General features: G+C 34.1%; 3 protein-coding genes and 2 long non-coding RNA genes across 5 annotated transcripts in view; 3 read left to right on the top strand and 2 right to left on the bottom strand.

Moving 5' to 3' along the window:
• Positions 1-11,252, top strand: part of LOC114241419 (ciliary microtubule inner protein 2B) — a 31,465-nt gene extending 20,213 nt beyond the window's left edge. Inside the window, exons 2-5 of the mRNA XM_089731064.1 lie at positions 686-787; positions 1,990-2,142; positions 8,303-8,499; positions 9,903-11,252. Coding sequence (XP_089587190.1) covers positions 686-787; positions 1,990-2,142; positions 8,303-8,499; positions 9,903-10,138 — 688 coding nt within the window. The 3' untranslated portion in view covers positions 10,139-11,252. The remainder of the gene's footprint in view (positions 1-685; positions 788-1,989; positions 2,143-8,302; positions 8,500-9,902) is intronic.
• Gorab (Golgin, RAB6 interacting) lies at positions 11,244-15,115 on the bottom strand. Its single transcript, XM_028172228.2, has 4 exons — positions 14,849-15,115; positions 13,895-14,348; positions 12,623-12,763; positions 11,244-12,509 (listed from the first exon to the last, which is right to left on the bottom strand). The coding sequence occupies exons 1-4, from the start codon at positions 14,925-14,927 to the stop codon at positions 12,227-12,229; spliced, it is 957 nt and encodes a 318-aa protein (XP_028028029.2). The 5' UTR covers positions 14,928-15,115; the 3' UTR covers positions 11,244-12,226.
• A 569-nt stretch (positions 15,116-15,684) lies between these two features.
• Positions 15,685-16,326, top strand: LOC149502079 (uncharacterized). The gene is made up of 2 exons (XR_016323804.1): positions 15,685-15,902; positions 16,237-16,326. It is a non-coding gene; the product is annotated as an uncharacterized LOC149502079 (long non-coding RNA).
• Positions 16,327-17,290: 964 nt separating this feature from the next.
• Positions 17,291-18,288, bottom strand: LOC149502080 (uncharacterized). Its single transcript, XR_016323805.1, has 2 exons — positions 17,984-18,288; positions 17,291-17,802 (listed from the first exon to the last, which is right to left on the bottom strand). It is a non-coding gene; the product is annotated as an uncharacterized LOC149502080 (long non-coding RNA).
• A 12-nt stretch (positions 18,289-18,300) lies between these two features.
• SmF (small ribonucleoprotein particle protein SmF) lies at positions 18,301-20,262 on the top strand. The gene is made up of 3 exons (XM_089731067.1): positions 18,301-18,436; positions 18,519-18,704; positions 19,872-20,262. Exons 2-3 carry the CDS (start codon positions 18,530-18,532, stop codon positions 19,961-19,963), a joined length of 267 nt encoding a protein of 88 aa, XP_089587193.1. The 5' UTR covers positions 18,301-18,436; positions 18,519-18,529; the 3' UTR covers positions 19,964-20,262.
• Positions 20,263-20,654: the final 392 nt, after the last annotated feature.

Below are 20,654 nucleotides of genomic sequence, written 5' to 3' on the forward strand. Positions count from 1 at the left end.
CTCCGACATGCCCCGCCCTCCATCCCCAGCGGAGGGCGGAAGTCCGGTGATTTCCTACTGACAAAAAAAAAAAAAAAAAACCTATCTCAATAAACTACTTTACTGTCACTGACACCCTAATAGGGTGGATTAGGGTGATTACGGAGATTAGTCGCGATAAATAAGAGACGACACAGCAATCTACGCTGCAACATAAGTACGTTAGCTCACAACACCTAATAGATATCTATTCCGTGGCTCACAAGACCACTTTTTACTGGTGGTAGGACCTCTTGAGTCCGCACGGGTAGGTACCACCACCCAGCCTATTTCAACCGTGAAGAAGTAATGCGTTTCGGTTTGAAGGGTGGGGCGTTGTAACTATATTGAGACCTTAGAACTCTTATGTCAAGGTGGGTGGCGGCATTTACGTTATAAATGTCTATGCGCTTCGGTAACCACTTAACACCAGGTGAACGGTGAGCTCCTCCAACCATCTATGCAATAAATAAATAAAGACCAGACACTACTACCAGGGTGATGGTAGACATACTTAATCATTTCACCATAACTGCCATCGTCAATATGCAGATAGCCGATAAACACAACTCTACCGTTTTTAAGGACCCGATTTGGTCTGATAGAACCGACATCACAGTTTTGTTTTGTAGTTTTTAAATTCTAACTCATATATTCTTGATTACAGATACACTGGTCACTGTCCCATGTTGAAGTTTCGTTACGGGAAATGCTACGGTGATAACACACGACAAATTCTACGTGAAATCCGAACCAAAGGACTTTTCAAGTGAGATTTTGCAATCTACGCATTTTGTATGAACTGCTCAATTTTAATATCTTAGAAAGGTGGACACGTCTAGTCATCCGAGGTGAAACTAAACAGACGAGCTTACGGCCCATCTGATGGTGAGTGGTTACCGTCGCATAGAGACTTCAGCAATGCCAGGGCTAAAGCCAAGCCGCTGCCTACCGATTAATACTGTCTACAAGCCTCGGTTGAAGAAGGAAATGTCATAGCGCTCGGGAAACACCGTGGAGAGGAGCTCATTCGAAAGTCTGATGGTACGTGGCAAACAAGATTCTGGAACTTTGGATCTCTGGAATTAGAGTAACCGGAAAGTAATAAAAACTTAATTCAATTGAAAACAGTCGCGAAAAAATCTTAATAGCCATGATTAGTCCGTTAGTGACCACTCTCATGGAAACGAAGAGTTCGACGTGCAACCTAGCCTATAGACACAGCGCGCTAAGTTTCTCGCCGGATCTTCTCAGTGGGTCACGATTCCGATCCGATGGTCGATTGTGCCAAGCACTTTCTAGGGCTAGTATTAGCAAATTCCTGAGCTGACCTACCCGTACGCGCGTAGTTGGAATAGTCCCGTAGGCTCCTAGGACCCGCGGTCTGCTCCAGACACCTGCAGACCGTCAAGTCCCACATACCTACCTTGCGTGCCCCCTAGGCAGTGGAAGATTTACACTAGGGACAGTCAGGGCAAGTGCTCAGGACGGCAAATTTTTTAAAGTGAATAAACATTTTTTAGCCTTATCAAGACTGCTCAATTTAATTAATGAATTCTCTTAATTAATAAATTTCTATTTAATTGATAATTCAAGAAATTCTATTCATCCATTACCTATTTGTGCCATTGTTTTGGCATTTTTGGTAAAAATTAATAATCAAAATTATTTAATCGATTTATTTCCTTGGAGATTTTAAATAATAATCGATTATTCTATTTTCTGGAATTAAATTTTTTTTTTTTTTATGTAATAGAGCTTAAATTATGTTAGTAATATAAGTATGTGTATTAAAATAATTATAAATTAACGAGAAATCCCGGTTTGTGTAAATACCTCCTCCAAAGATGCCTTGTGCTATGAAGAGTGAATTTATGCCAGTTGACCTTTTCAGATCATCTTCCCAGCAGGCTAAGGGTCTACCCTTCTCTCTCCATCTTAAATAAACTACCTTAATTATTATTTTTCTAGTAAACCATTCCAATACCGCACCGGCGACCATTACGAGTTGAACCAATTACCGCGACACGACGCTCCGCAACGAGATACCTACGACGGAATAGGAAACCGTCAAACCTCACATGTGACTGGATACACTGGATACGTACCCGGAATGAATTTTACGTAAGAAATTTATGTGAACTATTTTCACTGACAAAGTTTCGCAGTTGTTAAATTTGATTGTTGTTTGAATTGTAGTGTAGGTATATTGTTAGTTTAATCTTGAATCACGACCTATACACAATAAAACGTGTTACCTAGTCGGGTCATAAATTCTGTCACATGTTTAATGTAAAATAATTGAAACAAGTTTATTCATTATGTAACCATTCATATACCAAAATGAACTTAACAAAACATAGATTCTTATGACACTTAAGTTTATTCAAAATGACCTCCGTGATTTTGAATACAGGCCTTCAATCTGCGCGGCCAGTCGTCTATCGCAGCACGAACGAGGTCCATGTCAATATCGGCGGCTGCCTTAATCAAGGATGTCTTGAGTGACTCCAAATTGGGATGAGGCTTTGAGCACGCCTTTTCCTCCAAGTGCTGCCATATCTTGTAATCTAACGGATTCAAATCTGGACTGGAGGAGGGCCAGTCTTCGTGCCGGATGAAGTCGATTTCACGCGCCGCCAGCCAGTCTTGTGTGCTCTTCGCTCTATGAGCTGGCGCCGTATCTTGTTGGAATACCTAGTGCCTGTTATTGAACATGGTATGAGAAACAGGTTCCACAAGGTTCGTCAGGACTGTATTTGTTACACAACTGCATTCGTTTTTACACCTTTCTCACAAAAATGTACCTCTGTTAAGCCCCAATAAGAAACTCCCAACCATACCATGAGCGAGGATGGAAAATGACCTCGTTGGACACACGGAATACGTTTGCTCGCTTCTTCACTACTGTGTGCGTACACCTTATCGTTTTGTTTGTTGTAGCTCTCTTCTACGGTAAAAATTTTTTCATCCGAAAAAAGAATTTCCCGATATTTTTTTCCCGCGTACCGCTTCAACAAAGCGCGGCATCTCTTCAGTCTCAGGTCCATTAGACGAGCATTCAAACGATGTCCTGTTTTTCTTCGATATGCCCGAAGCCCTAAGTCTTCATTTAACACCCTTTTCACCGTGGTTCTGCTTAACCCCATCTGAAGGGCCAACAGTTTCTGCTTACGTTTGGGATTTCTTTGAATTCGCGCCTTCACAGCTTTTATCACTGCTGGAGTCCTAACAGACCGAGGGCGACCACTTCTTGACCTGTCATCTACACTAGAGTCTTCATTGTATCGTTTGATGGTACGATAAACGAATCTTTTGGTTATATTCAAATTTTTCAGTATGTTAAAAATTTAAATTGGCGCGTAACCGCAACGTTGCAACGCAATAACTGCAACACGGTCTTCTTTAAGCGTCCACTCCATATTTAAAAATGAGTAAAATTCTAAAAGTATACATTTTTATTTTCATGAACAATTCGAAATTCGAATTCAATAAACTTTTTTGTGGCCAGCATTCTAAAAGAAACGTTTTTACTGTGTGACAATACTTATGACCTGACTAGGTATAACTTAGTGCATAGATGTACATAATTTAATTGCTAACTTAGTAATACAGATCAGCTTCAGTGTACCGTCCACCTGATTAAGCGACTACTGGCGCTCATTTTTTTTTCTTTTTTTCCCTTCTTATGCTGATAGCCTTGAGAGGCTATTTCAGCTTCTCCTTGACGTGTATCTTCTCAGAGGGTCGCGTCTCCGATTCGGTGGTAGATTCTGCGAAGCACTGCTCTTGCTAGGGCTAGTGTTAACAACACCTCCTGGTTTGAGCCCCGAGAGCTCACCTACACGCTAGAGTAACGCTGATATCGCCTCTCAAGCATATAGTACACTGGTGGTATATATTACTGGTGGTAGAACCTCTTGTGAGTCCACGCGGGTAGATACCACCGCCTTACCTATTTCTGCCGTGAAGCAGTAATGTGTTTCGGTCTGAAGGATAGGGCAGCCGTTGTAACTATACTGAGACCTTAGAACTTATATCAAGGTGGGTGGCGCATTTACGTTGTAGATGTCTATGGGCTCCAGTAACCACTTAATACCAGTAGGCTTAGTGCGAGTTTAAAAAATCGAATCGAATGACTCGCATCGAGTGTACGCTCTTCACGGTGAAACGTGCGGAGCTCTGAGTGCGAGTTACTCGATTTGCAGGACGTTTATTCATCTTGAGAAGCAATAATTTTTTCTTTTATATTGGTAGCACGTAAGGTTTTTTTTAAGGCGTTTAATTGAAATGCCAAGCTTTCTAACGATAATTATAATTAGTCGGGTAATGGGTAATGTACCTGTGCTTAGTGCGAGTTTTGTTAATTACTCAGTCGATGTTAATGTTATGTTTAATTTGTGTGAGGTTGTATCAGTGCCACCTAGTGGTAAGCATATGAATCTCATTTTGTGGGAGAGAGAAGGTTTGTTTATGTTGCTGTCTCATGTATCGAATAGCTTTACCGAAGTGAGCCTCTCGATTATTGTATGTGCGAGTGCGAGTTGCAAATTAATGGATTTTGAGAGTATTTCTTCACTTTCAAGCAAGTTAAGTAGTCACTAAAAATTTTGCCGTGAAACCAATACAATATCAAGATTTTTTTCTTTCCTTTTTAATAATAATGTTGTTTTTTAAGGTTTTATCTATTCTAATGGTTTATAATGGTTCAAAAAAAATAATCAAAAAAAAAAAAATTTAATTAATATTAATACCACTTGTACGTATATTATGTAAAAAAAAAAAAAGAAAATGTATTTGTCTGAATAAAGGCTTTATTATTATTATTATTATTATTACAATATACTTTTACATACAATACAATACAATATACACATATACTTTTTCGGTTAGAAAATTTTATAGACGTCTAGCTAGTTGTAAATACATATTAATTATTTGCTCATTCATTTAATTCTTATTAAATCATTGCTTTTTTTTAGAGAGTTGTTTGATGAGAGAGAGAGAGTGAGATGGAGTAGGTATTCTTTATTGTACACAAAATGAATAAATATTGCGAAACAATATTAATAAAAAAAAAGAGTACAATTCTTGGTCTTATCGCTAAGAGTGATCTCTTCCAGACAACCATTAGATGGGCAAGAATAATTTCGAAATGAATTGCACACTGTGTACCTATCTATTGAAATATATACACACACACAAACAGACACGCACATACACACACACACACACACACACACACACATATACATATTTACACATACATACGTACAGATATATATTTATAAATTATATAGAAATTTGAACAATGTAATAATAATTTTGCTTTACACATTTTTGTTTACACATTTATAAATAAGGATGGATGCTCGTAATAATTTTAGTATATTTGGGCCACCTAATGAAGATCATCAACACTATTACCGTAAATACAATCATTTTATAAACGTTCAACGGGTAAACGATTAAACCTATATAAAACATAAATTCTTTAATTAAAAAAAAGCTGAAATAATTAATTACCTATTCCAAGATTAATTATGTTAAGTACCTATGTCTAAATATGTCATTACAATTAATTAAATTCTATAATAAACTTCTAATTCTAATACTTCTATTAAAGTTACTAAAAAATTATGTTTATGCTGGGCAGTTTTCGTGTATTTTAAAGGTTAGGCCATTACGGCAAAGTTTGTTTACGAAATAGCACCCTTAGAATGGAATTGGTATAACTAAAAAATTTAAGATTAGTTTTATATTTCAAAACACTTATGTATTATTATTAAGAACCTACATTTTAAATAATACATGAAGCAAAAATGTTTTACCCCTTTTTACGAAAATTGCGCGGACGGAGAAGTATGAAATTTCCCACTTATAGAGAATATAGAGAAGTAGTGCAGATTGCTAATTTTTTTTTTAATTGTGTATAAACAATAAAAACATAAACTAAATCAATAAAAAAACCTTACACACAATACCATGTATTGACACACACAAACACATGCATTTATACGTTTTTTGTTTATTGATTTATCAATCTGTGGCAAATTGTGAATAGATTAATATTTTTTGTCTTTAATATTATTTTTCTATAATGTAGCCTTAGCGACATAGAGCAATGATTATTATAGAAATGATGATAATAGAAAGGTGACAATAGAACTGTAATAATGTTCAAACTTAAAATTTAAATAAATTATGGTCTAATTTCGACCACTGGACTACCATTAGTAGATAATAATAAAATCATTTATTGCCTTTCACACAGATTTAGATTATTACAGGTAGCTTACAAGGAAACAACAAAAAAACAAAGCACTATTATATCATTTCTGGCAAGCAGCTCAACATTTGCACTTGTATATTATTAATAGGAATTTTATTAAGAATATTGACAATTTATGAGGATTTTGACAAGTACGGATTAGTTATAGATATAGTTACATATTGTAAATTAAATTAGTTTTATAAGTGCAATACAAAATAATTTAAATGATAAAATGATAAAGCCATACCTTTTTCCAATGTGACGATTAGAGGGTATCCTATTATTCTTTTCTATATTATTCTATCAGCTTATAAAATTAAACAGTCTCTTTTAGTCTAGAAAAGGACAAAGTACTCTTTCTGTCTTTTTCAAATAAAATGGCATGCCTTAAAGTGTTTAAACCGAAAAACTAAAAAAATACAATTATTGTATTACAATATTGAAGTTTACCAGAAAATAAGAATTTTGGGTTGAGCCACTTTAATTCTAAAGGTACAAAATAGTATTGAACACGTGACATTACCCGAATAATTTTGAAAGTAGTAGGTTCCTATTAAAATACTGTTAAAATGCGTTGTATTTCATTTAGACGGTCTAATGCCAAAACACCATGTGCTACCAATATACGAGAAATAATAATATTGCTGCTCTCGGTGAATAAACGCCCTGCGAATCGAGTAGCATATCTCAACTCACACTCACAATTCTTCATTTTTCACCGTACAGAACGTAAACTCGATTTGATTTTGATTTATTTATTTACAATTGAACAACTAGGAAAAAAAGATGACAAGACATTTTGGAGGGACCGCGAAGAGCTGAATTGTGTGAATTGTTTTATTTTGTCTATTTAATGTTTCTTAGTTAATGCGTATTTAATATTTCTTCGTGTATAAGTGTAATTTTGAGATCGTCGTGGCCTAAAGGTTAAGGCGTCCGGTGTATTCGTATCTTTCGATGCACCGGTGTTCTAATCCCGCCGGCGGGTATCAATTTTTCTAATGAAATACGTACTTATCAAATGTTTACGATTGACTTTCATTATAAAGGAATAGCATCATGTAATAAAAATCAAACCCGCAAAATTAATTTGCGTAATTACTGGTGGTAGGACGTCTTGTGAGTCCGCACGGGTAGGTATCATCACCCTGCGTATTTTTGCCGTGAAGCAGTAATGCGTTTCGGTTTGAAGGGTGGGACAACCATTGTAACTATACTGAGACCTTAGAACTAATATCTCAAGGTGGGAGGCGGCATTTGCGTTGTAGATGTCTTTGGGCTCCGGTAACCACTTAAGATTAGGTGGGCCGGGAGCTCGTCCACCCATCTATGCAATAATAAAATAACGTTGGTTTATTAACTGTTTAGTATCTGTGAAAGTGCGAAAATGTAAAAAAATTAAACAAAACCGCTGGACGTAGCTTCTCGAAGTCTTCGAAAAAGTCCACTGAAATAAATCTCAGTAAATAATCAGCATTTTACAGAGATTATATTATATCCCATATTATCTGATCTCATTGCATTTCATTCCATGCCAATAGATTAATGCTTCAAATTAATCAAATCCATTTCACTCCATATTATCATTTTTCATAAAAAAAGATTAGGCTCTATGGCATGATACTTTTGCCTCTGTAGTTGGAAAAATAGAACTACTAAAGAAATACTCGATCGAAACGTTAAAATCCACTAATTTGTAACACGCACTCGCACAAATGTCATTCGTGGTACTCATTTCGGTAAAATTACTCGGTTACGTGATCACAGCGTTAATATGAACTTGCACTCACAAAATAACACCGGGTACGTTTGCCGCTAGGGGCGCTGTTCCAATTGCATACAAATTTGAGCAAACTGGCTCGCTATCGAGAACGTTACAAAACTCGCACTAAGCACACAGGTGGTCTGTGAGCTCGTCCACCTATCTAAGCAATATTTTTCTTATTCTATTTTTTTCTTCCTAGAATAAAAAACAATTAAATGTACGTTATTTATAATTTCCTTCACCAGTTACGGCAAGTCATATGGACGAACAGCGGACGATTGCATGGAAAATTTCGTGGACAACCAACGTGAATTACGTCGTAAATCTGATTTGAACAGAAGCTATATTAGATCAAGAAGTGCACCGAAAATGGAAACTGTACATTCTAGGGACGAAATACGGAGGGATCTTAGTAGATTCCGGGAGATTAATAAATATAAAGGTAAGATTATGACCAGTCAATATAAATTAAATAATAAATAATAATATATAATTATAATATATAATTATAATAAATAAATAATAAATTTAAATAATAAATAATATAAACAACTGGGAACGAGTCACACACGATAATCTTACCCCAATTTAGGATTCCCTGTGTTATGGATACTAGAGACTGACAAAGATACTTAAATACGTTTAAATATATACATATATAAATAATAAGCACTCAGACAAAGAACAACCAAACCTGTTCATCACATAATATTGGCTCGATGCGGGAAACGAACCCACGACGCTCGGCGCAACAATCAGCGCCGCTAAATACTGTGCCACCGAGTCAGTCAAAATGTACATATTTAATATTAGAGGTTATCCCATGATCTGACCAACTAGGTTTAGCATCAGCTTTTACATTGTAACCTCCAAATAGCATACGTTATGTATTATCTAACTCAGCACTCTCGTTAATTTGTACATATTTCCGATTGCATTACGTCGGTTGTTACTCCACTACCGTTGTGGTTAAGCGCTTCGCGTCTCCCCGTTCGAGCGTAACTGGCATAGCCCTTTAGGCTAACAACTAATAGGTAGGAAAAAATTAATCGCATCTATGTAAATGATGTGTACAAGGTACAAGGAGCGTGGGGCGTCCTCCAACCAGGTGGACTGACGACTTAGTGCGCACGGCGGGAAGTCGTTGGATGCGGAAGGCGGAGGACCGCATTATGTGGAAAGCATTGGGGAAGGCCTATGTCCAGCAGTGGGCAGAAAAAGGCTGATGATGATGATGATGATGATGTAAATGACCAAGGATAAAAAGACAAGTAGAATACTATTAAGTGCTAAGTATTCCAAATCTTTTTTTTCTTCTTTTTATTGCTTAGACGGCTGGACGAACTCACGGCCCACCTGGTCAAAAGTGGTTACCGGAACCCATAGACGTCTACAACGTTAATGCCACCTACCTTGTGATATAAGTTATAAGGTCTCAGTTTAGTTACAACGGCTGCCCCACCCTTCAAACTGCAACGCATTACTGCTTCACGGCAGAAATGTATAGGCAGGGTGGTGGTTTATACCCGTGCGGACTCACAAGAAGTTACCACCAGTAATTACGTAAATTACAATTTTCGGGGTTTGATTTTTATTACACGATGTTATTCCTTCACCGTGGAAGTCAATCGTGAACATTTGTTAAGTATGTTTTTCATTAGAAAAATTGGTACCCGCCTGCGGAATTCAAACACCGTTGTAAAGCTCGATACGATTGCACCGTACGCCTTATTCTTTAGGCCACGACAACTTCTAATTCGAAATAAAATCGAACAAATTCTATAGAAATTCTACTGCTCAATTATCAAAGCTGTACACTTTTTTTTAAATTACATTCAATTTCAGAAAACACAATATCGCCCGAGTTTCCACCAATAGCTGGCTACACGGGCCATATACCACGCATCAAGGGATCGGAAGCATCGTTGAGCCAAAGATACCATTGCGCTGCCAAACGGGGCCTTGAACTTATTAGACAGGAACGAGACACAAGAAAGGAACTCATAAACGCCGACACGAAAATTAGAACTATACTCAAAGATCATGATGATAAAAAATATTCATACTGGAACTGGGGATAGCATACGGGAAGAAGAATGTTCTTCACGAAACGTAGGTGAACGTTCTTCTGTGACCAAACTTTTAAAACATCCCGACTTCGAACCATTCCTTGTAACAAAAATCAATTAAATAAGGCTATGTACTGGAATATTACTATGTCGAGCTTTCAATTTAGCAAAATATAGATTATCATTGCCACGGCATTTCGTTGTTCCTGCGATTGAATTAGCGTGGAATGCTTAACGACGACAAGATCTTCCACCAAGCGGGTGATATTTTTTTTCCCTACCTAAGCTGATAGCCTTGAGAGGCTACTTCAGCGGAACCTTAACTAGTAGGTGAGCTCACGGGGCTCAAACCTGAGAACATTGCTAACACGAACCCTAGCAAGAGCCGTGCTTCGCAGAATCTACCACCGGATCGGAAAAGCGACCCACTGAGAAGATCCAGCGAGAAACTCAGTGGGCTGTGTCTGAGGGTTAATTTACTGGCCGAGCCCTTCGTCGCAAGCGACGGGTTCGGCGAGAACGGTGACTGGTGCTTGAGTTACCTAAAAGCACCGTTAGTGGATCGGGAGGATCCAAAATGACGTGTTTGGGGCGACGTCGACTACTTTCCATTCTTTCCGCAGGATCGGGAATGTAATTACCGGCAGCCACGATGAGAGGGTTCTCATATCGTGCCGCTTTATCGAAGTGGTGGGTGATATTGCTCAGTAGAACTTATATGCAAGATTATCTTGAAAATGTAGTCAACGAGATTCAGGCATCTGTCAAATATCTTGTGTTCTACGTTGGCTACCGCCACAATAGGAATTTTTTAACAAAGTACTGTATTGATAGTTGAAATCTCATCAATATTGAAGAAAATGGTCACACACGTCACAAGCACAATAAAAAAACCCAAATGGATGAAGCGGGTTTGTGAATTTCACATTCAGTATTTTCAAGATCACGAAAATATTTGTAATATTGAGTACAAAGTGATGGCAAATGCAAAGGTACTTTAAGGGGATATAGGTTAAGAAAATTAAGAGTATGCGAGGCATTCAAAAAGTATTTTAAAGATACTTCCAATTTGTAAATGCCTTCAAGTTACGAATATTCTAGAAATAAATATACATTGTTCTATAAACTTTCGTTTTATTAGGTAAGTACTTTAAGTATTTTTATAAAATCGTTTTAAAACTTTGGCAGTTCTAATGTGAACTAACACCATTTAATATTAGAAAAGTACTGGACAATCATAATAATATACAAAAAATAGGAAACATTATTTAATTAAGATTATTGTCATGTTCAACACGACTTATCTATAATGGATCTATAATATAATAATTACTACTTATCTTTAATGGATTTAAATTATCAACAAGGCACATACATAAGGCACATATAACAAACTTAAACTTATTTTTGTAAAAATAGAAAAATAGTTACTTTACTTGCGTTTAATCATTTGTTAATCTCTAACATTTTAAATTATTAAATAGTTTCTAGCGTATACTTAATACATAATTTTATTCTATGCGATCTTATTAATTAAATTATATTTGAATTTTTTAACCAATTGTTATAATTTATGTTTCTAGTATAGTAATCAATTAAAAATGTTAAGGAATCATGGCTTGATACAAAATAACTTTACCAGATTATGTAAGTCTATGGTTACATTAGATATTAGACTGGGTCCACTTTGCGTAGTTGGTAGTTGAACGAAAGTGATAATGATCAAAGATTAAATATACCTCAACCTCCTATGATTTCATAATCAAATATCGAGTTTCATGCATGCAGTTCACAAATCTTAGGAAGACATACTTTATAAAAAAGATTAACTTAAAAGAGAGAACCAAAAACGTCATACTATTGACACAAGTGTCCTTGACAATTAAATTTATGGTAATATGATAAGTCTAAAACAAGAAAAATTACTAGAATACTACAATCGGGAGCCTCTATTGAAATTGACTGGCTCTAAATTCATTTTTATTTTCAATGAGTTTTAAATTAATTGACATCTCAGTTATTTTATATTTTTGAATTTTTAATTTCTCTGTTACCCAAACTAATTATGTTTGGTAATGAATTATTGATTTCATAATTATGCTATGATTTATTGGTATTAATTTCGACCATCTTACCTGTCCTCTCATCAACACCATCGATTATAACTGGATTATCGTCATTGAGGGTTAATGCTTCATTAATTTCATTTTTCTTTTCATTAGCAAGTTCGAGCATGAGCGTTTCAAGTTTCTGAGCCTTCCTCATTTCGTTGTGTGTTATTAAGGCGCATAAATGTTCTGTGAGCAGCTCTTTCTTATCCTTTTCTTTTTGCAGCTGAATCTTCGCATTAAGAAATTCTTTTTCAACTCGTAAGTATTGTTTCCTGAAACATATTTAAACAGAATTAATTGATTATTGCATGTAGGTCGTAAAAATATAATATTAAAGAAGATTTTTGTTAATTAACCCTTCTGGAAATAAGAAATCAATACTAACTCAGCATCAGCATAACTTAAGCAGGCTTGATCTATTTTCTTCCTCAATACTGACACATCCTGTGAAAATTGACTGTCCAATACTTGTAGTTCTTTCTTGATTTTCTCAAGTTTCATTACTTCTTCTTCTGTCTGTTTCGTCCTAAAATTTTAATTTGATACCTGTGTAAATTGTTTTGTCTTTCTTTTCAATACACCTACTGGAATAATTTTTTGTGTTACTCTTGTGAAAGATATACTCTGCAGTAGTTTGTAATTAAGCAGACTACTCTGTGCTAGTAAAACAATACACCTTGATTTACGTGTAGAATGTTCTTTAGGTCAAGATAAAAACTAGCTTTCTGCCTCCATATTAGAGGTGGTAGGCAGGGCATGTCAGAGTGGAACTGACTAAAACCGTTTATTACTGAACAGCTCACACCTGAATAAGAATGCATACCTAAATCATAGAAAATGGCATAAGTATTGAATATAGCAAAAAAAGTGTCTATGTAAGAAAATAATAACAATAAAATGATAAATATTAAAATATGTAAACATTAGTATCATTAATAAATAAATATTAAAAATATATTAACTTATATGATTCATAGTTTAAATGATTAACATTGATGTGTACTTTTTTTTAAATGACATTATTCAACAAATATATTATTATATTACATTTTTAAAACACTAATATTTCATTGCAAAAAGCAAAAATTTATAAAAACATTTATATTTCATCATTTCAACATTTATGTAAACTTTATCAACTTCAATGTAATTTTTCCCTTATCACTGCATGTGTTTGTAACATAATTCTAAATTGAAATCACAACTTCACATTATAACACTGTTGGCAATGTACATGACACATACCATATTGTTTTAGTGATGAGCTGGAAAAACTTTTTGTTCACCATTTTTTTAAGACATTTCAAAAATAATGTTTTTTTTTAAATAAAATAAATTTAGCAATTTAAAATGTATATGCACTGTACACATCTGTTTAGCAATTATCTTGTTTTGTATCTCAACACTGATAATGGATCTCTCAGTTCTGATAACTGATAACTAGGTGACATTCAGACAGATTTCTGATTGCATTGAATTGACACAACCATAAGTATTATAGTGCTCAATTTTAAAAAAGAATTTCCTAGTAAATTTTTTGTAGTTTTAAAAATGCAAGTGTACCCAAAAATTAAGTTAAATTAAAATTAAAAGTATTTGTTAAACATAATTATTCATAAATAATATGAATTTAAATTAATTAATTCATCAATCGAACCTGTCAGCTAAAGCTTTTGCAATCATTTCCTTTCTTTTCTTATTCTGTTCTTCCATAATCTTCTGTTTGAGTTGCAATTCTCCTAACTTCACTTTGTGAGAGGCCAGTTCATGTTCTGTATATTGAAAATCAACACCTCTCACTATGTCCGGAGCAGTACTACTCCTTCTACTACTTGTCATATCACTCTTGTCTGCTTCGATAGTATCTACTTGTACTTCATCATTTCCCTCTACATTATTTTGTAAAATAACTTGATTTTGTTTGTCCTCCTCCATTTTAGCATTTTTGGAGGGTGACGTTGGTGTTTTTAAACTAAGCTTACATTTATCAAAATCTATGCTGTCTATTCCATCGTCTGAATCCTGTTTCAGATTAATGGCTGTCTTATATTCATATGGCTTGGTTTTCATTGATAATTTAACTCGTTTTATATTTGAATTTTTTATGTACTCTGTAATTAAAATGGTAGTTGTTATTAAATGTAGACTGTCTCATAGGCAGTAAAAATTGTTGCATTACACACACCATTAATAATAAGGTGGTGCAAGGCACTGACATAGGCCAGTCCAATTGTTACTGAAGTAGAAATTATAGATATCTAGTAGATACGATTATGCTTCACTGACATTTGTAATAAAGAAGCAGATTTGTGATCAATTTTAGTTTATTATTATTTTGAATTTTGCTTGCACGATTTAGCTTCAGTGACTTTTATCATTTATAATTTTTCTTGAAACTCTTAGAATCATTTGGCCATCTTTATTATTTAGAATAAGGCTAATTTTCTTGAAGAAGCTTTGATTTATACCCAAAAATCGTTCTTAGATCTACTTATATATGTTGAGATATTAATATTTCGAATTCTTATCGCGTGTGCTACTATTTAAAATTCTGAATAAGCGTTCAGCTATTGATATGTTAAAAAAAAAGGATATTTTAAACTCCACGTACTGTTTTTACTCTCGTCGGCAGTTTCGCCAGATTTAATTCTTTCCAAGTCATCTTCACTAAAGCCTGTAAATTGTGACATGTTTCATTTGTTTTTAGATATGTCAGGGCTATGTTTTTCATTTATGGTACATTAATCTAAAAAACTGCAAAACTCATAGGTAAATCGTAAATGTAAAAATAGAGATTTTCATTAATTCAACACTGATTCATATCAAATTTTTACTCTTCTGCAATACTAACTTTGACGTTGACGATTTGACGTTAAATGACGTTTTTGGAAATTGTATTTTTCATGATAGATTGAATTATGGTCCTTTAAGCCGAAAACAATTATTCAAATCCATTTAACATTTCTTTTAACAATATGTACATTTTGTCTTTAAAATGGTTTGGTGTTATAGCTCTACTCTCAGCATAAGCGCTTCGATGTTGAAGTTTTCGTTATCTATTCACCAAAATAATTTTATAAAAAAAACGAACCTACTTTCAATTGGTTGATATACATTCATACCATATATCTTTAATTAAAAAAACTTACGTAAATATTTTTAATGTTAATATAAAGTTCTAAGAAAGGTTCTCAGAACTATAGGTTTATAGAAATTAAAGAAAGTAATTACCATTTTCTGTAGATTTTTTTTTTCACTTGGGCTTCAATCATAATAACAAATGCGCTATATGCGTTCCCTTTGCATATCTGAATCTGTTTCTAACTGGCATCTACCAAAAACTACATTGCTGTAGTTTACTAATTTATCTGAAATTCTAGACAATGGGGTTGGCAACTGTCAAAGTGGCGCTGGTGTGCATTGTTCCCATAACATTCATTATTTGTATTGAAATTTTTGATTAAAAATTATTTTAAACACAATGACGCGTTGTTTTGTGCCAATATGCTCAGAAATTGGAGTACATCAATTCCCGAAGGACAAGAAAATTGGAAGACTGTGATTAAAGGCCATTTGACGCGAAAAAAGTACTCACACAAAAAGTTCTAGGTTATGTCGTAAACACTTTGTGGAATCTTACTATGAAAACATTAGTAAATACACAGGTATGCTTCTTTCTGTCAAATATTTATAATGCATGACTAGGTGTAGCACACATCTTTGTTCTCTTAATAAAAAAAAACCAATAATAATTAGTTAGGCACACTAAGTATTAGTTGCTAACATATTTTGCAAGTAGATTTATGTTATAAGGAACCTTTTAACAAATACAAAATCAGACTGGAGGAAACACATTCCTCATGAGCTGTTGTTCATTATCAGTTGTTACTATTGAAAGTTCTATCTAAATCGCTGCATCCATTGTAATAACAAATATTTTGAAACTATGGTCAGGTTTCCTTGTGATAGTATATTTAAATGTTTTTTTTTGTGTTGTAGGTGTCAAACATTAACATAAATATCTGAAGAAAGGTGCTGTACCATCTATATTTTCATGGAATATGAAACCAGTTTCTGAAGAAACAAAAAGTAGAGAATAAAGGTTACAAACTCGTAACCTTAAAAAACAACTTTTTAGCCTGCCCAACACTTCCCAATACTGTGAAGATATAGTACCCCTTGTTTAGCCTGCCCAACACTTCCCAATACTGTGAAGATATAGTACCCCTTGTAGAACACAGCAATTTGCATTTTGATTCAAATGTCTCTCAAGAAATTCTAATAGAAAATAATAACTCTAGTATAGATGAAACAATTACAAAGCATCATATTACTATTGGAACTCAAACATCCAATATATTAAGATTGTTCTCTACAGAGCTATTACTTGCAGACGATGAGACAGTGCAATACTACACCGGGTTGGAAACAGCATCTAAGTTTTCATTAGTTTTAATCACACTTTGCCAATGGCAAATGATATAAGGTATTGCTGGAGTAGAGTGGTTGGCATATCAATAGAAGATCAATTTTTAATGTTACTAATTAAGCTTAGAAGAAACACAACAGATTTTGAATTAAGTAAAATTTTCGGTGTAAGTAAAACTGAAGTGTCTAATATTGTTGTAACATGGATAAATTTTGTCAGTGATATCTAGAGCCTAATTGACATTCGGCCTAGCCAGCTTAGTAAATTATTATATGCCTAATTGTTTTAGAACACATTTTCCCTCCACAAGGGTGATTATAGATGGGACTGAAATGGGCATACAGAAGCCTAGTCAACCTGATGCTCAAAAAGCGTCATTTAGTTCTTATAAACATAAAAATATATGGAGATAGTATTATGGCAGACAGAGGTTTTAATGTACAGGATCTGTTTGCCTCTAAAGGAATTAGTATAAATATCCCATATTTTTTTTAAAAGGTAAATCACAAATCCCAGGTGTTCAGTTAAAGATAGATCAAAAATTAGTTAGTCAGAGGGTTCACATAGAACGATTAATTTCATATGTGTAATGTTATGTAATTTTAGAGAAGGAAATGTCAATAAAATATTCCTGATTTTTTATTTGGACAAGTGTGTATAGTTATAATACAGATATTTTTCATACAATGCTTCTTTGAAAATATTTTCATAAAAGATATCTAATTTATTTAACATATTATTTATAAAATTATTGTCTTTTTCAACATAAATCACTTTGATGTACTTGTAGGTGTAAATGACCAAGTTGCAGTATGTTTTGCCTGAGCAGTATAACTGCCCTTGGATTTGATAATAATATGGGCAGGTTTTTTTTAGAGACAATATCCCGTTACATTGTTCTAAGTAAGGCACCGTTGTTATATTTATTTCATGTTTTCTGCTAGCGTATGGACATTTCACTTCAATTATAGTTTCTTCGCCCAACACACCATCAGGAGATGCAGCAAGATATGGGCGCTCTTGGCTAATGAAAATGCCACATGGCTCCACTAGCAAATCGTATATATTAGCATATTTTGCTAGAGCAATTTTTTCATTTTGTTTCAAAATTAAAATTTTGGTCATATAGCTCTAATCTGAAAAAAGTAAAATAACACATTAGTTGGTAGGTAATGTGTGTAATATGAGCAATTCTTTTTGCACATGCTACAAGGAATAAAGTTCCTAAGGTACACAATTTAATATTATTATTATAATAGCTACCGGAAACAGTTTGAGAGAAGTTTTCTAAGTTAAAATAAAACATCAACATTGTACCTTTCGACAAAATCCACTTTTTTTCCTCGTAAAGATGCACCACGTTTTCTCAACTCCTCCTTTAATTCTTTAACTATCCAGTAGGAATACATGTTGTAAAATTGTTTAGCACTACTTAGAAAGTAATAAGAACCGTATCAAAGTCACAAAATGCCGAAATATCACGAACGCAAAACACACAAAATGGCGGCTCTCTGTGACAAGGGAACAAGCTACGCTGGCGACATCTGAGAAAAGCTTTAACCGGCCAACCCCATTATATTATGTTTTATCTATGGTAGTGTATTATGTATGAGTAGAAATACCTAAAGGTCTTAGTTACCAGGTCATAAAGTCCCTTAAAAAAAAAGAGTAGAAATTAGCAAATTAGCGTTGAGCGTCGAACTCGAACTTCGAAGCGAAGCCGATAAGTTTTGAGGTTATATTTTGTATTTCTTGTTAGCCGAGACTAAAGTAAGTACTGGTGTTTCTTAAATAAGCAATGAAAACAATAAAAGTGGTTTGAAAATAAATTAACATCCAATTTTCTTTTTAGAATCTGCAAAAATGGCGGCTGCTATGCCAATAAACCCCAAACCATTTCTTAATAGTCTAACGGGTAAATCCGTGCTAGTTAAATTAAAATGGGGTCATGAATACAAAGGATTGTTAGTATCAACAGATGGCTACATGAATTTGCAACTTGCTAATACTGAAGAACTTGTCGATGGAACTTGTACAGGTTAGTATTTATTTCAACAACTTTAAGTAATCCCGAAAACATATTATAGCAAGAGATTAGGATCTACTGGTAGTGGACCTGGACCAAAATTGAATTAAAAGTGAGACGTTCATTGTTTGTTTGGTCTATTATGAGTACACTATTCTGCACCCATTTCGACTTCAAAGCTTTCATGCATTCTTTTTTTTTATAGCTTAGATGGGTGGACGAGCTCACAGCCCACCTGGTGTTAAGTGGTTACTAAAGCCCATGGAATCTACAACGTAAATGCGCCACGCATCTTGAGATATAAGTTCTAAGATCTCAGTATAGTTACAACGGCTGCCCCACCCTTCAAACCAAAACGCATTACTGCTTCACGGCAGAAATAGGCAGGGCGGTGGTACCTACCCGCGCGGACTCACAAGAGATCCTACCACCAGTAATTACGTAAATTATAATTTTGCGGGTTTCACTTTTATTACACGATGTTATTCCTTCACCGTGGAAGTCAATCGTGAACATTTGTTGAGTACGTAATTCATTAGAAAAATTGGTACCCTCCCGGGATTCGAACACAGGTGCATCGCTCAACACGAATACACCGGACGTCTTATCCCTTAGGCCACGACGACTTCTTCTCTGCTTTGAAGAGTAGATTTAACATTCATATTGTAATAAGCTTATAAATTCTAGAAGCCACTTAACACCAAATGTCACAGGGTTTATTTGCCCATTTAAAGAAAAAAAAACTACTTGCTTGCAATGAATGCCTAAAAACATACCTAATAAAGAGACAACTTGACACTTACAAGAATGCAAACCAAACTTTTTGGTTGTGAATAGTCTTGTTAAATATTGCTCCGTTGACGGATCTTCAACAGTAGCGCCCTACTGAGTGACTTGCGCGCTGGTGTTGGACCCTTTATTTAATTAATTTAAATTAGTAAAATAAAATTTAAAAATCAATTATTAACATTTTCAAATTTTTTGGGAATTTTTATTTTTTAATGAATCTATAGTTTGTTGTAATTCAGTCCCAAGTTATATCAAACTTAATGAAGTCACTTCAGCAGAGTTCTGTAAAGCTTTAACAGCATTTGTTTTGAATACTAGTTCTGTTAGTCCATACATACAAAGCACTAAATTAACAACGCTACTTAATTTAAGTATTGGGTTTATTTTCAGGTAATTTAGGTGAAGTTTTAATAAGATGCAATAATGTCTTGTATGTAAGAGGAGCTGATGAAGAAGATGAAGAAGGAGAAATGAAAGAATAATTAGTAATTATTACATAAGTTAGAATAAGGAATTATCTTAAGAATAACAGGCAAAAGGGAAATTTTAAGCAAAAAAATAGAAATTTCATATTACTCTGTTAGCAGTAAAATTACCTTAGGTATATATCCCGAAATACTAATGATTGAGGAGAAAAATGTTAATTGGAACTATTGTTTTATACAATGTTTAAATGAAACAACTTTAATACTTTTTTTTTATAATAACTATGTCTGAAACAACCTCTTCAGCATGAATTCCATAATTTGTATAATTAATTATAAGTAAATTTTCACCATAACCTTGTTTTATTTTCTCAACACTAACTTTACAGGAAAAGATTTGCAATTTATATTGTCCTTGCAAAAAAGTAGCATGTGAAAACAGTGAAATATATTGAAAATTATATGTTAAAAATCTATTAAAAATCTTCAATCTATTTTATCCCATTCCTTCTTGCTCTTTTTTGGCCTTTGGGTATTAGATTCCAAATTCGTTTAAAAACACAACCTCAAAGTTTCGCAAAAACCATTTTCATTTAAAAAAAATTTGGTTTTCATTCTGGTTATGATTTGAAACTGAAAAGTAAATAATACAACCTAATTTAATATAGTTAAAGCTATAGAACTGACACTAAAAAGAGATGCATATTAATTTATAGGGTCTAGTCTGTGAGAGAACGAGATAGAAAAC

Source organism: Bombyx mandarina, chromosome 11 (assembly GCF_030267445.1).
Source record: "Bombyx mandarina strain Sakado chromosome 11, ASM3026744v2".
NCBI lineage: Eukaryota > Metazoa > Arthropoda > Insecta > Lepidoptera > Bombycidae > Bombyx > Bombyx mandarina.

Bases quoted from the DNA above. Each gene is read 5' to 3' on its own strand.
- Gorab (XM_028172228.2), bottom strand. From the start codon at position 14,927: ATGTCACAATTTACAGGCTTTAGTGAAGATGACTTGGAAAGAATTAAA. The intron at 14,349-14,848 runs GTACGTGGAGTT...TTTTAATTACAG, and splicing joins TGCCGACGAGAGTAAAAACA to AGTACATAAAAAATTCAAAT. The intron at 12,510-12,622 runs GTTAGTATTGAT...AATATGTTTCAG, and splicing joins TTAAGTTATGCTGATGCTGA to GAAACAATACTTACGAGTTG.
- SmF (XM_089731067.1), top strand. From the start codon at position 18,530: ATGGCGGCTGCTATGCCAATAAACCCCAAACCATTTCTTAATAGTCTA. The intron at 18,705-19,871 runs GTTAGTATTTAT...GTTTATTTTCAG, and splicing joins TGTCGATGGAACTTGTACAG to GTAATTTAGGTGAAGTTTTA.